The sequence below is a fragment of the Coregonus clupeaformis genome, chromosome 18 (genome assembly GCF_020615455.1).
Source record: "Coregonus clupeaformis isolate EN_2021a chromosome 18, ASM2061545v1, whole genome shotgun sequence".
NCBI classification, from domain to species: domain Eukaryota; kingdom Metazoa; phylum Chordata; class Actinopteri; order Salmoniformes; family Salmonidae; genus Coregonus; species Coregonus clupeaformis.
In genome coordinates this window covers 39,730,528-39,748,400 of record NC_059209.1, presented here as the reverse complement: position 1 = coordinate 39,748,400, position 17,873 = coordinate 39,730,528, and the positions used below count along the sequence as shown (strand labels likewise).

Here is a 17,873-nt window from a genome sequence, read left to right as displayed (position 1 = left end):
TTAGCTGCATGTGCGACATAACTCCACCAGTCCTACCGATGATATCATTTACGAAGATTATACCTTTTTTAAACATTTTGTCAAAAAATAAAGGTTTTTTGTCAATTAGTATATTTGAATTTAACCACAATATTTGTTGCATTATTTGTTCTGTCATTTCTGGAGGATTAAATTGAAATTTGCAAACAACTTTCTATGGCTTGTTTTAGAAATAGTGATATTTGGGAGATTATTTCCTTTTCAAATAACTGAAAATGAGTAGTTGTAATCTGAATAAAGGGAAAAAGGCCATTCTTGAACATTGGGTGAGACAATCTTACTAATTTGCTTGAGAACCAGTTCGGATTTAAGTATAACTTTTGTATGACTGAAGCTTTTAGTGATAGGTCTAATGGTTTAATATTTAATAATTTCTGTCCTCCGAATTCATATTCATTATATAAATAGGCCCTTTTAATTTTGTCTGGCTTGCCGTTCCAAATAAAATTGAATATTTTTTTCTCATATAATTTAAACAACTGTTCGCTAGGCGTAGGCAAGACCATAAGCAAATAGGTAAACTGGGATAATACTAAAGAGTTAATCAGGGTGATTTTTCCACAAATTGACAGGTATTTACCTTTCCATGGTAGCAAGATATTATCTATTTTTGCTAACTTTCTATTAAAATGTATTGAAGTGAGATCATTTATTTCCTTTGGGATATGTATTCCGAGTATATCCACATCACCATCAGACCATTTTATTGGTAAACTACATGGTAATGTAAAAAATTTATTTTTTAGTGATCCAATACGTAATATAGTACATTTGTCATAATTTGGTTGTAATCCAGAGAGGTTAGAAAATGTATCTAGATCCTCTATGAGGCTGTGGAGGGATTCTAGTTGTGTATTTAAAAGAAAACATGAATCATCAGCGTACAATGACACCTTTGTTTTTAAGCCCTGGATTTCTAATCCTCTGATATTATTATTGGATCTGATTTTAATAGCTAACATCTCGATGGCCACAATAAATAGATATGCCGATAGTGGACAACCTTGTTTCACTCCTCGGATAACCGTAATCTTAGGTCGTCTAATTTATTTTCAAATGATAGAACATTGGCTAATAGGATTGATGGAAGAGGCAGTTTACTTGCTCGCCGTCGGATCCTTACAAGGCACCCCAATCTACGTCCACGATATCTCCGTCTCTTTCTCATGCGAATGACGGGGATTTGGGCCTTGTCGGGTGTCTGTAGGATATCCTTCGCACCCGACTCGTTGAAGAAAAAATCTTCGTCCAATACGAGGTGAGTAATCGCTGTCCTGATATCCAGAAGCTCTTTTTGGTCATAAGAGACGTTGGCAGAAACATTATGTACAGAATAAATTACAAATAATGTGAAAAAACACACATAATATTACAATTGGTTAGATGGCTGTAAAACGGCAGCCATCTTCTTCAGCGCCATTCCTACTCCTGTTTTTTCCTAGTCCCTGTTTTCTAGTCGAAAATAGCGTATCTGATAACGCTAATGTCTGGAAGTGCGCTCACCTGGGCTACGGCGGTTTGGGAGCAACAGTCCGCCATTTGCCTTCGTTTGGAGGATTTCATGGTGGAGGTAAGTAAGGAAGGTGTTCGATTCTCCGGTGTCCGGGGGAGAGGCGGCCCGAAAGCTACTTTGATTACGTCAAGACCCCCGTAGACCCCCTCATAGCCTTAACCATAAGGATCGATGGGCGCCTACGGGAACGCAGGAGGGAGAGGAGGTCTGTTTTTGGCCCCACTCGTTCGTCCACGGCTGCTTGCTCGCCCCCGAAGAACCCCGGAAGTCCCCAACGCCTGCATTTCTGAGAGGATCCGAAGTCACCCGAGTCTCCTCAGGAATCATCGGGAACAGTCGACTTGCTTTCTTCTGAGCCTATGCAACTGGGCAGAGCTAGATTGTCGCCTCAGGAACGATTACGCAGTCTTAACTCCAACAAATGCCTGTATTGTGGTGCTACAGGGAATTACAAATCCACCTGTCCTGTAAAAGACCAGACTCATCAGTTAGGTACAGGTACAATGGTGGGCCATGCTGGGAGGGTTTGACTCCTATTACTCATTTCCCTTTCCATGTTATCCTGCTGTGGGGTGACCGGTCTAAATCTCTCCGGGTGCTCATTGACTCTGGGGCTGATGAGAGCTTCATGGACGCTACTCTGGTATCTGAGCTGGGTATCTCCACACAACTCCTCTCCTTTCCCATGAACGCCAGAGCACTGGACAGATGCTCCATTGGCAAGGACACTAATAGTACGGTTCCTATTAACCTGCGGGTGTCGGGCAATCACAGTGAGTCCATACAGTTTCTTCTTATTGAATCTCCCCATGTTCCTGTTGTTTTGGGATTATCATGGCTCCAGAGGCACAACCCCCTTACAGACTGGACCACTGGTTCTATCCTGGGCCGGGACATCCTCCTGCGGGCTCTGGTAAAGCCTTGGATCTCTACGCCGTTCCCGCGGAGTACCAGGACCTCCTAGAGTTTTTCAGCAACGCTCACGCCACCTCCCTTCCTCCGCATCGTCCCTACGATTGCGCTATTGACCTCCTCCCAGGCACCACATTGCCTTGTGGGCAGCTATATTCCCTGTCTGGCCCTGAGACCAAGGCCATGGAGGAGTACAGTGAGGACTCTCTGGCTGCTGGGGCCATTCATCCTTCTGCCTCCTTTGTGGAAAAGAAGGACAAGACGCTGCGTCCATGTATCGACTACCGGCGCCTCAATGACATCACGGTTAAGAATCGTTACCCTCTACCACTCCTCTCCTCGGCGTTATACCCAGGTATGGAACAGAGACAGAGAGAGAGAAAGAATGGCCAACCATGGGCTGAAAATAAAATCACACTCTCAGAGGACCCACACGACAATCATGCCTTCTATTTCATCTGGCTGTGAACACCTTGGACAATAGAGCAATATTGCATACAGAGTTGTTAAGGAGACATACAAAACAGGTCTATGAAAACTCTTGAGGCCTACTTGGATATACCTGGGCACCCTGCACTGTGGCCTGCACTGGACACCTGCCTACTGCTGCTTTCATCCTTCTACTTGACATTGTGCCTTGGATGTTTTTGGACTACTGCCAAACTTGAACTCCACTTGGATGTACTCTTTTGAATTTTCTCGCGGCCTGGTGTAGCGCTTGCCACCATCCCGGCTTTCCACCGGCCTGTACTGGAAACTACATCCCCTCCAAGGTGCTTCTCTCCTGGCTATCATATTGGTAACACGGCCTCTGTTGCGTTGTTGTTTTGATGGGCCCCAGCATTTAATCGCATTGAGTATGTCACCGCTCTCTCCTTGCTGTTTTTATGTTGGCCAGTTTTGTGCCTTGGTTGTGTTTATTGTGGGTCCTAGTGCTGGCTGGATTTTAGTCTGTGGTTGGGTTGTGGCTTGCTGCCTGTAAATGTGGTGATCCTACAAACTGTGTGATTCAATCTAACTAACTATCACACTGTGTGGATTGATTGACTTTTAGCTGATTCCTCTGCAACCTATTTTATTTGCGTGGATTTTAATAAATTTTTTCCAAAATGGTGTCTACCACTTTACGCCATACGGGGAAACAGACTTTTTCCAGATTGGCAGCAACCACCTTCAGAGACTACGGTGAACGTTTCATCCCATGTAGGAGCTGCACCTATTTTGCACATTTCCGGGATAATATTGGCCAGCCAAATTTCCAATGTGAAAACTGTCAGCTTATTGAGGAATATACACTATGTATACAAAGGTATGTGAAAACCCCTTCAAATTAGTGGATTCGGCTTTTTCAGCCACACCCGTTGCTGATAGGTGTATAAAATCGAGCACACAGCCATTAAATCTCTGCCCCGGTCAACTGTGCTGTTATTGTGAAGTGGAAACGTCTAGGAGCAACAATGGTTCAGCCGCGAAGTGGTAGGCCACTCAAGCTCACAGAACGGGACCGTTGAGTGCTGAAGCGCGTAGCGCGTAAAAATTGTCTGTCCTCGGTTGCAACACCCACTTCCAAGTTCCAAACTGCCTCTGGAAGCAATGTCAGCACAATAACTGTTTGTCGGGAGCTTCATGAAATGGGTTTCCATGGCCGAGCAGCCACACACAAGCCTAAGATCACCATGCGCAATGCTAAGCGTTGGCTGGAGTGGTGTAAAGCCTTTGGACTCTGGAGCAGTGGAAACGCGTTCTCTGGAGTGATGAATCACGCTTCACTATCTGGCAGACTGACGAACTAATCTGAGTTTGGCGGATGCCAGGAGAACGCTACCTGCCCCAATGCATAGTGCCAACTGTAAAGTTTGGTGGAGGAGGAATAATGGTCTGGGGCTGTTTTTCATGGTTCGGGCTAGGCCCCTTAGGGCCAGTGAAGGGAAATCTTAACGCTACAGCATACAATGACATTCTAGACGATTTCAACTTTGTGGCAACAGTTTGGGGAAGGCCCTTTCCTGTTTCAGCATGACAATGCCCCAGTGCACAAAGCGAGGTCCGTACAGAAATGGTTTGTCGAGATCGGTGTGGAAGAACTTGACTGGCCTGCACAGAGCCCTAACCTCAACCCCATCGAACACCTTTGGGATACATAGGAACTGCGAATGTTCTAACATCTAGTGGAAAGCCCAGAAGAGTTGAGGCTGTTATAGCAGCAAAGGGGGGAACAAATCCATATTAATGCGCATGATTTTGGAATGAGATGTTCGAGCAGGTGTCCACATACCTTTGGTCATGTAGTGTATGTCTGAGCTGGACGTTCAAAGTAAGCAAATTGAGACATTGCAGTGTATCCAGGATAAGATGATTGAAATATGCTACAATAATTACACTATTGGGTAATATGAAGCCTAAGATAGAAGTTGTACCAGACAGCAGAGACATCCCGTTTAGCACACACTGGTTGAATCAACGTTGTTTCCACGCCATTTCAATGAAATTATGTTGAACCAACATTGACGTTGAATTGACGTCTGTGCCCAGTGGGATGAACCTACAGTGGGGAGAACAAGTATTTGATACACTGCCGATTTTGCAGGTTTTCCTACTTACAAAGCATGTAGAGGTCTGTAATTTGTATCATATGTACAGCTCAACTGTGAGAGACGGAATCTAAAAACAAAAATCCAGAAAATCACATTGTATGATTTTTAAGTAATTAATTTGCATTTTATTGCATGACATAAGTATTTGATCACCTACCAACCAGTAAGAATTCCGGCTCTCACAGACCTGTTAGTTTTTCTTTAAGAAGCCCTCCTGTTCTCCACTCATTACCTGTATTAACTGCACCTGTTTGAACTCGTTACCTGTATAAAAGACACCTGTCCACACACTCAATCAAACAGACTCCAACCTCTCCACAACGGCCAAGACCAGAGAGCTGTGTAAGGACATCAGGGATAAAATTGTAGACCTGCACAAGGCTGGGATGGGCTACAGGACAATAGGCAAGCAGCTTGGTGAGAAGGCAACAACTGTTGCCGCAATTAATAGAAAATGGAAGAAGTTCAAGATGATGGTCAATCACCCTCGGTCTGAGGCTCCATGCAAGATCTCACCTCGTGGGGCATCAATGATCATGAGGAAGGTGAGGGATCAGCCCAGAACTACACGGCAGGACCTGGTCAATGACCTGAAGAGAGCTGGGACCACAGTCTCAAAGAAAACCATTAGTAACACACTACGTCGTCATGGATTAAAATCCTGCAGCGCACGCAAGGTCCCCCTGCTCAAGCCAGCGCATGTCCAGGCCCGTCTGAAGTTTGCCAATGACCATCTGGATGATCCAGAGGAGGAATGGGAGAAGGTCATGTGGTCTGATGAGACAAAAATATAGCTTTTTGGTCTAAACTCCACTCGCCGTGTTTGGAGGAAGAAGAAGGATGAGTACAACCCCAAGAACACCATCCCAACCGTGAAGCATGGAGGTGGAAACATCATTCTTTGGGGATGCTTTTCTGCAAAGGGGACAGGACAACTGCACCGTATTGAGGGGAGAATGGATGGGGCCATGTATCGCGAGATCTTGGCCAACAACCTCCTTCCCTCAGTAAGAGCATTGAAGATGGGTCGTGGCTGGGTCTTCCAGCATGACAACGACCCGAAACACACAGCCAGGGCAACTAAGGAGTGGCTCCGTAAGAAGCATCTCAAGGTCCTGGAGTGGCCTAGCCAGTCTCCATACCTGAACCCAATAGAAATCTTTGGAGGGAGCTGAAAGTCCGTATTGCCCAGCGACAGCCCTGAAACCTGAAGGATCTGGAGAAGGTCTGTATGGAGGAGTGGGCCAAAATCCCTGCTGCAGTGTGTGCAAACCTGGTCAAGACCTACAGGAAACGTATGATCTCTGTAATTGCAAACAAAGGTTTCTGTACCAAATATTAAGTTCTGCTTTTGTGATGTATCAAATACTCATGTCATGCAATAAAATGCAAATTAATTACTTACAAATCATACAATGTGATTTTCTGGATTTTTGTTTTAGATTCCGTCTCTCACAGTTGAAGTGTACCTATGATAAAAATTACAGACCTCTACATGCTTTGTAAGTAGGAAAACCTGCAAAATCGGCAGTGTATCAAATACTTGTTCTCCCCACTGTATGTACAATTATATATATTTTTTTTGACAAATCGAAAAACACTAGCCATGATGTCCACTCCTTTTCAATCCATTCCACAGAGAGGAGAGAGAGGAGAATTATCCTGCTGCCATCTCGCACAGAAACCATTTACCATTTCTCCACAGCAACATTCAAGGTGACGACCAGACAGGTTCATACTATTTTAAATCTCATACTTTGGGTGTTTGCTCTAACCTGCAGATAGACTGGGTTCGCAGTTTTCCGTCTACTCTATTGCTTCCATAAGATGTAAGGCCAGGCAAACTCAATCAAGCACAGCTAAAGTATTTGAAAATGATTTTGAATAGTATTTGAACCCAGGTCTGGTTACGTTGCTGTGTTTTCTTGTGCTCCTTAGAGTCCTTCCTCTGATGAGCTCCTTATGTCCCAGTCATTACAGCAGCTGATTCAGCCTGACAACCAGAGGGCTCCAGCCTCCACCAATGGCAGCTAATTAATTTGGCCAGACAAACAAACGCCTGAGGGCTAAATTGCTGCTCCAGTAATTACCCAATACAATGAAATGAGGGAAAGATGTTATAACAGATAGCTCTCCTCTGATGATTCTCTTCTATGTCGTCCAAGAAGTCTACATTTAACTGCAGATCCTGCTAGGACGGGTCTCGTGAGACTGTGCTGCTTAATAACCATGACAATTAGTATCGTCTGAGATGTGGCTATAAAACAGTAACCATTCATACTGTATACACTCTAGAGCTGAAGCAAAGCAATGTCTACTTCAATCTATTTCTATGTGTGAACTAGCCTGGACTTTAATGATTAATATAGAGAAATGCTGAAAGTGTTCATAGCCTTATATCAAAGGTAGAAATATCATCTCAGAAACACAATGTGATTCTCATACTGGTTGAGCTACAGTACATTCCACAATGCAGATGTAAAGTACAGTGCAGTCAATTTAAAATGGAACTAAAACAATTTCTAGTGCTGATGAGGGTGAGAGGCGAGAGCTGTAACTGTGGCCCACCCACACACTAGCATGATGACTAAGCCTACCTATGGTCTAGACTCCAGGCTCTGAATCTGACAGCATGTGTGTGTGTGTGTGTGTGTGTGTGTGTGTGTGTGTGTGTGTGTGTGTTTGAGCTGTAGAGGTGCCTTGTTTTGGCAGCAACATAGCCCAACACTCCAGGCACATCACATATCCTCAGAACACGAACCATAGAATACAAACAAGCAGGGAAAAGTTCACACTTCTAACTGACCCTCCCTGAGTCACATACAGCCCTTGAAGCATTCAGAGGACACCACCACTATGATCATCATTATCACTGCTACACCCTGCCATAAACATTGTGATAGAAACCCATTTAGGCTCTTGTCCATGGCTGCGTTGTTGTTGCCATGGTGTGTGACGCGTTTTCAAAGTACTTAACGCTTATTTCTCTAGTAAACATGCTACAGAAAGCAGGGTCAGTAGTCAAACTATGTAAATCCCCCTCAAAGGAGCAGTTATGGTTGATTTAGCGTCTAATTACCACTGCTCATTCCATATAGCTTCCATTAGCGTCATGAAAAGAAACAAAATGATTCATCGGAAAGAAAGGTAGGTGGAACCAATTATCACAAACGTCACCCTGCTGCTCCTTCGGGTTTCAATCAAGTGGCATTTCTATTTCTGACATGGGTCGTATCTACCAACCACTCTTCCTCTTCTCTTCTCTCTTCCGTCAGCCCTCCTTCCTCACATCCTCCTGTCACCCACACATCTGCCCCCTGTACCCCCCCCTCCAGCACGCAGCCCTGAAGATAATGACAGCCAGGTAGGGGATCCCTTCTTAGGACGCCCACGCTAGCCTGCAACACCAGCCAACCAGGGAGCACCAGTCAATCAGGGAGACAAACAGCACTGACATAGCCCACTAGCCTAGCATCGCCTACTACTGAGACAGGGAGGGACACAGGGAGGGAGATAGACAGGGAGACAGACAGGGAGACAAACAGGGAGACAGACAGGAAGACAGACGGGGAGACAGACAGGGAGAGAGGGGGGAGACAGGGAGGAGTCACACAGGGAGACAGGGTGAGAAACAGGAAGGGAGCCTGACAGGGAGACGTGGGAGACAAACAGGAAGACAGACAGGAAGACAGACAGGGAGCCAGGGAGGGAGACCGACAGAGAGACAAACAGGGAGGCAGACAGGGAGACAGACAGGGAGACAGAGAGGGAGACAGACAGGGAGACAGGCAGGGAGACAGACAGGGAGCCAGGGAGGGAGACAGACAGAGAGACAAACAGGGAGGCAGACAGGGAGACAGACAGGGAGACAGAGAGGGAGACAGACAGGGAGACAGAGAGGGAGACAGACAGCACTGGCAGAGCCTGATGGGCCTCACAACTACCCCTCCCACCCACTAGCCTCGCCCACTAATATTATTTATTTTATTTCATAAGGATGAGAATTGGATGTTAGTGATTGATTAGTAATGCCTGACGAGTCCCTATAAATTGGTCTGTGTCATGCAAGATAATTGAGATAGTTGATGTTCCACCCTCCGAACCCTCCAAACGGCATGTTACATAGCTCTTTTCTAAAAATAAATATTGCTTGGGTTAGGATAGAGGGAGAGAGAGACCAAGAAAGAGGGAGGAGAGTGAAGGATCACAGAACATCCTATACATCAGCTCAGAGCAAAAGCAAAATGAGTTTTGGATAATGTTCTTCGAGACAAGCTGATAAAAGCTGTAAGTGCGTGAAGATACTTCTCACATAAAACCCACAGTCAGCGATTAGGGAAGACAGACTCTGCCATGGAGATCTCCCTAAATTATAGTGTCTAAATGGACAGAAAACACTGCGGTAGCCCAGCAACCAGCTACAATTATCTTCAACAATGTGACGGGATCAGTTCCATTATGACCCTTCTGAGACACTCAAGGGAAAATATACGTGAAGGAGTATGCATTGGTTGGCATTGTGTTTTCAAGTTATTCTGGCTTTAAGGGAGAAATATATTGTTACATATTAATAGGCAAATATGTTATGTGATATTCTCAGTGCAGTAAAATGAAACACCATATCAACAAATCTGCTGATTCACACAATATTATTCTAAAGCAATCTCAATGCGCTTCGGATCAACATTCTTTCATCCGACCTTGATAAATCTTTAAAAAACTGCAGATAAAATGGACCAATGCTCTGGCAAAGAGAAAATACATAATGTGCATCTTCTCTCAGTAAGGAAAATACTGATAAATCAGTATCCCACGAAAAAACATACTGTCCAATTTGAGCAGGAAAAATACTGCAATATTTACAATAGGGCTGTCAAAGTTAGCGTGTTAATAATGCATTAACGCGTGACATGTTTAGAGCTGTAAAAAATGTTGACGCCGTTAATCGCGTCTCCATTTCTTCACAGCACGGAACCTTTTAAGCGCACGTGTTTCCGCATCGACCCTTTTAAGTGCAGAACACAACACGGAACACAGCTACAGGCAATGCTTGTGCCTTTACATAGACTGTATGCCTCTAGCCAAAATCAAGTCAAAGTTATGCCCAATATTACTGGAGCTATGCTTTGTCTTTCTGCCACGGATTCGTGCGCATGTCATGGGCCATTTTAAACTACTCGCAAGACGCAATTTTTGGGTTTTATATCAAACAACATTGTTTAGCTAGCTAATCATGTTACCTAGCTAGCTACCTGATAACTTGACCACTGACTAGGCTATGCACAAATTGGGATGGCACAGGAAGAACTGAACAGGAATATGCTACTCAAATAGATGAGGGAAAGTGTGAAGGACTATGTGTGTAAAGTTATCTGAACAGTACAGATGGTTACAGTGCTTTCAGAACATTGTTGGACAAGTTTAAAAGCTCTTTGTTCTTTGTATCCATAGAGACAGTTATTTGTTTCTATAGTCACACTCAGAATGCCTGACGCTTTAACAGTACTTAAAGCTGTGTGTGTGTGTGTGTGTGTGTGTGTGTGTGTGTGTGTGTGAGAGAGAGAAAGAGAGAGAGAGAAAGAGAGAGAGAGAAAGAGAGAGAGCGAAAGAGAGAGAGCGAGAGAGAGTGTGTGTGTGTGTGAGAGAGAGAGTGTGTGTGTGATGATGTGTGTGTGAGAGAGAGAGAGAGAGTGTGTGTGTGTGTGTGTGTGTGTGTGTGTGTGAGAGAGAGCGAGAGAGAGAGAGAGTGTGTGTGCTGTGCAAGAACAGTGATAAGTGGGAGTAGTCCTACTTAACCATTGGGAGCATGAATAGCTCTATGTTACAGTGATTTTTGTGTTGTTTATGGTGTACATGCTATTACATTTTTAACATCCATTACAATCAAAGCATAGTATGCCTGTAACTCAATGCACTTCTTTTTAAATTAAAACTGTTAGCAAATCAAATCAAATTTTATTTGTCACATACACGTGTTTAGCAGATGTTATTGCGGGTGTAGCGAAATGCTTGTGCTTCTAGCTCTGACAGTGCAGTAATATCTAACAAGTAATATCTAACAATTTCACAACATATACCCAATACACACAAATCTAGTAAGGAATGGAATTTAAGAATATATACATATATGGACAAGCAATGACAGAGCGGCATGGACTAAGATACAGTAGAATATTATAGAATAGAATACAGTATATACATATGAGATCAGTAGTGCAAGATATGTAACATTCAAACATTTCAATTAATCATAATTAACTAATGCCATTAACTCGATTCGTTATTTTAATCGTTTGACAGCCCTAATTTAGAAACATCAATTCTAGGCATGGAACAGAGCTCAGCTTTATGGCACTGATATAAAACATACTGAAAGCAATTTCCTGCTCAGAGAGAGCGATAAGGGAGATATTGAGTGGGAGGGGCTGAGAGCGAAACAGGGGGAGAGAGAGAGGAAGAGACAGAGCGAGAGAGAGAAGGACAGAGAGAAAAGAGACAGAGAGAGGGAGAGAGCGAGAGGGAAGGATGAAGAGAGGATAAAGTGACAGAGAGAGGGAGAGAGTGAGAGGGAAGGATAAAGAGAGGATAAAGTGACAGAGAGATGGAGAGAGTGAGAGGGAAGGATAAAGAGAGGATAACATGACAGAGAGATAGTGAGAGGGAAGGATAAAGAGAGGATAACGTGACAGAGAGATGGAGAGAGTGAGAGGGAAGGATAAAGAGAGGATAAAGTGACAGAGAGATGGAGAGAGTGAGAGGGAAGGATAAAGTAACAGAGAGCGATGTGAGACGTCACATTGACTCTCACAAAAGCCACTTTACCTTGACATTTCAGACAGCAGCAGAAAGGGATTTCACTCTTTTTCTAGCAATAAAAAGACATACAGTTGATTTACTAGCTAATCAGGCAACAGCGATATTGGACATGTTCAGAAGAAATACAATCTACAGATGGTTATGGACTCCTGGGTGAGACGTGTGCTGCTGGAATTGACATGTTGAGCCTAGAAATACAGAAATAACAATGTACTCTTGCTCTTTTTTTAAAGAATAATTTATATAACCAATTGCTACTGACAGACTAAATTCCCCCAATGTTGATACCTGTCAACAAACGAATGAGCTTCAATATACAACACATCATGCCAATACCCAGGAGTTAAGGATAAAGCCAGGACTGGCTCTGCATCTAGATTCATATTTATAATTCACATACAGGAAATTCCTTTTCACATCTCACAGCATCACACAGCATCACACTTCTTTCATAGCCATATAAACAAACAAAGTACAAGCCACACCGATAGGGAAATCCAATACATCCTAAACATACTGGATGTACCAACGAACGACAAGATACCAGAGAATCCTTTGGTTACTATTGATTTGTTGGATTGAGGTGTTTTTATTATCACAGCTCACACTGTAAACAGTACCTTTCTGACTCACTCTACGGCTCCAAGCTCACTCTTTACTGCAACACTATATCCAATCAGCCATGTCCAGTCCCGCCTGTCAGCCAATCAGAGCCTGACCCATGATACAGTCAGTTAGAACTCCCCTGGCGACAGGCAGCTGCTGATGTTGATAGAACACTAGCTAGCTACAGATGCTGCATCTTAATTTGATACTGTATCTTAATTGTATCATCCTGTTGTTGTAGTGTATCCAAGGTTTAAAAAGGCTTCAAAGGTTGTTGTTTCCACTTTAACATTACAGACTTGATTTGCCTTAAGGGAAATGTATCAACCCCTACAAAAAATGTCTATTAATTATAATCCACATAACAATTCACATTTCCTGTTGATGCAGGATTATTTTCAGGCTCTGTGAAACTGGCTCAAATTAAGATACAGTATCTGTACTCTCAGAGTTTGTACTCAGGGGAAGAAAGGGGAGGAACGTTCCACAATCACCTAATAGAAAACCCCAAACCATTCAAATGACTTTTAAACAGTGGAATCCCATCTGGACTAAAGTGTGTTATTATGACTTAGTAACCACATTAAGAAACGATGCAGAATTTAACACGTCTGAGATCGCCAGAGATTAGAAAGCTGCCGCGGTCATCCCCCTCTTCAAAGGGGGTGACACTCTAGATCCAAACTGTTACAGACCCATATCCATCCTGCCCTGCCTTTCAAAAGTTTTTGAAAGCCAAGTCAACAAACAGATCACCGACCATTTCGAATCCCACCGTACCTTCTCCGCTATGCAATCCGGTTTCCGAGCTGGTTATGGGTGCACTTCAGCCACGCTCAAGGTCCTAAACGATATTATAACCGCGATCGATAATAGACAGTACTGTGCAGCCGTTTTCATTGACCTGGCAAAGGCTTTCGACTCTGTCAACCACCGCATTCTTATTGGCAGACTAAATAGCCTTGGTTTCTCAAATGACTGCCTCGCCTGGTTCACCAACTACTTCTCAGATAGAGTTCAATGTGTCAAATCGGAGGGCCTGTTGTCTGGACCTATGGCAGTCTCTATGGGGGTGCCACAGGGTTCAATTCTTGGGCCGACTCTTTTCTCTGTGTATATCAATGACGTCGCTCTTGCTGCTGGTGACTCTCAGATCCACCTCTACGCAGACGACACCATTTTGTATACATCTGGCCCTTCATTGGACACTGTGTTAACAAACCTCCAAACGAGCTTCAATGCCATACAACACTCCTTCAGTAGCCTCCAACTGCTCTTAAACACTAGTAAAACTAAATGCATGCTCTTCAACCGAACGCTGCTTGCACCCGCCCACCCGACTAGAATCACTACTCTCGACGGGTCTGACCTAGAGTATGTGGACAACTACAAATATCTAGGTGTCTGGTTAGACTGTAAACTCTCCTTCCAGACTCACATTAAGCATCTCCAATCCAAAGTTAAATCTAGAATCGGTTTCCTATTTCGCAACAAAGCCTCCTTCACTCATGCTGCCAAACATGCCCTCGTAAAACTGACTATCCTACCGATCCTTGACTTCGGCGATGTCATTTACAAAATAGCCTCCAACACTCTACTCAGCAAATTGGATGTAGTCTATCACAGTGCCATCCGTTTTAACTCCAAAGCCCAATATACTACCCACCACTGTGACCTGTACACTCTTGTTGGCTGGTCCTCACTACATATTCGTCGCCAAACCCACTGGCTCCAGGCCATCTATAAATCACTGCTAGGCAAATCCCCGCCTTATCTTAGCTCATTGGTCACCATAGCAACACCCACCCGTAGTCTGCGCTCCAGCAGGTATATCTCACTGGTCATCCCCAAAGCCAACACCTCCTTTGGCCGCCATTCCTTCCAGTTCTCTGCTGCCAATGACTGGAACAAATTGCAAAAATCTCTGAAGCTGGAGACACTTATCTCCCTCACTAACTTTAAGCATCAGTTGTCAGAGCACCTTACCGATCACTGCACCTGTACACAGCCCATCTGAAATTAGCCCGCCCAACTACCTCATCCCTATATTGTTATTTTTTTTTCTCATTTGTACCCCAGTATCTCTATTTGCACATAATCTCTTGCACATCTATCATTCCAGTGTTAATACTAATTGTAATTATTTTGCACTATAGCCTATTTATTGCCTTACCTCCATAACTTGCTACATTTGCACACACTGTATATATATGTATTTCTGTTGTATTTTTGACTTTGTTTTGTTTTACCCCATATGTAACTCTGTGTTGTTGTTTTTATCGCACTGCTTTGCTTTATCTTGGCCAGGTCGCAGTTGTAAATGAGAACTTGTTCTCAACTGGTTTACCTGGTTAAATAAAGGTGAAATAAATAAATAAATAAAAAACCACTTAGCTACATCTGCCTGCAGCAAATCAACATAAAACTCCATTCTGTTCTTCCCACACTGAGTTTCATTTATTTCAGCACCACATTGAAGGACATCTCCACGTAACAGCAGTGAAGCAGAATGCATTTATATCATGACCGAAGTCAAATTCCATGTGACTGTTTAGTCACGGAAACTAGACTTCTCCAAGCTCTGATACTGCTGGTGGTCATTAGTAGCCTACCAAACTTGCTAACTGCCTGGTACTCAGCACTCTATTGTCCCTCTAATCACTCTGACAACAATGCAAATGTGTTCGAAAATCAAATCAAACACTTAATGGAGAGCCCATAGGCTCATGTTGTGCAACATTTCTATAGGCTATGCAATTGCGTGAGAAAACATAATTTTGATGGCCTCTATTAAAAAGAGGAGGATCCCATCAGCTTTCTATAGGCTAGGCCTACTATATTTATTTATTAACTTTCCTAATATTAAGCACATTGCTTCGCTTTACAACAGGAGTATAGCCTACCTGGTTGGCATTTATTATACTTTTTAAAATATTGATGTTCCAAAGGTCTGCATCAATGGCTTGTAGGCTATGCGTGGAAGCCAGGAGATGCTAAACGTGTTTATGTTAAATAACAGTCAATTACCGTGAGACTGGCTGTTCTGTAGCTCAGTTGGTAGAGCATGGTGCTTGCAACGCCTGGGTTGTGGGTTCGATACCCATGGGGGGCCAGTATGGAAAATGTATGCACTCACTAACTGTAAGTCGCTCTGGATAAGAGCGTCTGCTAAATGACTAAAATGTAAAATGTATTTGCTTGACAATCACCTGCTGACAAAATTTCATGACCGCCACAGCCCTAATTATGATCAATGAATTGCAAAGATGAAAAACTGCTGCACACAAAGCCACGCATTCAACTCACACTCACACACACACACTCACACACACACACTGTGCAACCGGGGCTCTTTACAGGTGTATTGTATAATCTTTACAGGTGTATTATATTATCTTTACAGGTGTATTATATTATCTTTACAGGTGTATTATATAATCTTTACAGGTGTATTATATTATCTTTACAGGTGTATTATATAATCTTTACAGGTGTATTATATAATCTTTACAGGTGTATTATATTATCTTTACAGGTGTATTATATAATCTTTACAGGTGTATTATATAATCTTTACAGGTGTATTATATTATCTTCACAGGTGTATTATATAATCTTTACAGGTGTATTATATAATATTTACAGTAACTTTACAGGTGTATTGTATAATCTTTACAGGTGTATTATATTATCTTTACAGGTGTATTATATAATCTTTACAGGTGTATTATATTATCTTTACAGGTGTATTATATAATCTTTACAGGTGTATTATATTATCTTTACAGGTGTATTATATTATCTTTACAGGTGTATTATATTATCTTTACAGGTGTATTATATTATCTTTACAGGTGTATTATATTATCTTTACAGGTGTATTATATTATCTTTACAGGTGTATTATATAATCTTTACAGGTGTATTATATTATCTTTACAGGTGTATTATATAATATTTACAGGTGTATTACATACTCTTTACAGGTGTATTGTATTATCTTTACAGGTGTATTATATTATCTTTACAGGTGTATTATATTATCTTTACAGGTGTATTATATAATCTTTACAGGTGTATTATATTATCTTTACAGGTGTATTATATAATATTTACAGGTGTATTACATACTCTTTACAGGTGTATTATATTATCTTTACAGGTGTATTATATAATCTTTACAGGTGTATTATATAATCTTTACAGGTGTATTATATTAGCTTCACAGGTGTGTTATATAATATTTACAGCTGTATTATATAATCTTTACAGGTGTATTGTATAATTTGTACAGGTGTATTATGTATCCTTTACAGGTGTATTATATGATCTTTACAGGTGTATTATATAATCTTTAGAGGTGTATTATATTATCTTTACAGGTGTATTATCTTTACAGGTGTATTATCTTTACCTGTCGTCGTTCTGAAAGGACTGGTCCCCCAGCAGCAGGTCCCTGAAGCGGTAGCGGGGCGGTAGAGGAGGGACCTCAGAGTCCACCTCCTCCAACTTAAGGGCTGAGATGTCCAGAATAACTCCAGTGTTGCTGCTCTTGTTCTTCTGGAGGGTCTCCGTGGAGTCAGACCTGACAACATACAAAGAAATCTATGAAAGACATACTGTATAAAAAATATAAGAAATATGCAGGGTTGGATGGCTTAAGGCACGATCTCTGATTGCTGGCGAGCATCTTTTGATATGATCTCTGACACTCTTGACATGTTGAGTTGCTGACAGAGCACTGAGGAGGTTAGAATATAGTCTCACAGTGGGATATGATATGTTTTGAGTTGTTAACAGCACAGCGGTACAACTGTGATATGTCTCAATGGTTGACAGCAAGGTTTAACAAGCACATCCATGTACTTTATCTCCTCTTATTCTGTAACTTTCCGTTGCAATTAAAGGGAAAGGAATGACGAGCAAGCGGAGAAGGAAATGACATTTTTATCAAGGGATGTTAATAGCTGGGTCGATGCAAGAGTGTGTGTTTGTGCGTGTGCGTGTGTGTGTGTGTGTGTTTGAGTGTTTAAAGTGATCAAAACAGAGTTGTACAGAGCCTCAATGAGCACTTACACAAATATATAAGATCTGATGAAATCACTGGCCTGATCAACCGCCCAGCCACATTTCATTAAAATAATAATAATTGCTGAATAGAATTACAACACGTTAGTCATTTAGCAGACGCTCTTATCCAGAGCAACGTACAGTTAGTGAATGCATACATTTTTATTTTTTTTCATACTGGCCCCCCGTGGGAATCAAACACACAACCCTGGCGTTGCAAGCGCCATGCTCTACCAACTGAGCTACACGGGATTGTTTTTGGCAATAGATGGGATTTTTTTTAAACAGACCTGTTGGAGAGGGAGAATGCTAAATCCATCAAC

General features: G+C 42.4%; 1 protein-coding gene across 5 annotated transcripts in view; it reads right to left on the bottom strand.

Annotated features, from left to right (window-relative positions):
• The window catches only part of LOC121558072 (potassium channel subfamily T member 1-like), a 159,343-nt gene that overhangs the window by 133,569 nt on the left and 7,901 nt on the right, over window positions 1-17,873 (bottom strand). For all 5 annotated transcript variants that reach the window (XM_041871552.2, XM_041871554.2, XM_041871553.2 and 2 more), the window contains exon 3: window positions 16,895-17,065. In XM_041871552.2, coding sequence (XP_041727486.2) covers window positions 16,895-17,065 — 171 coding nt within the window. The remainder of the gene's footprint in view (window positions 1-16,894; window positions 17,066-17,873) is intronic.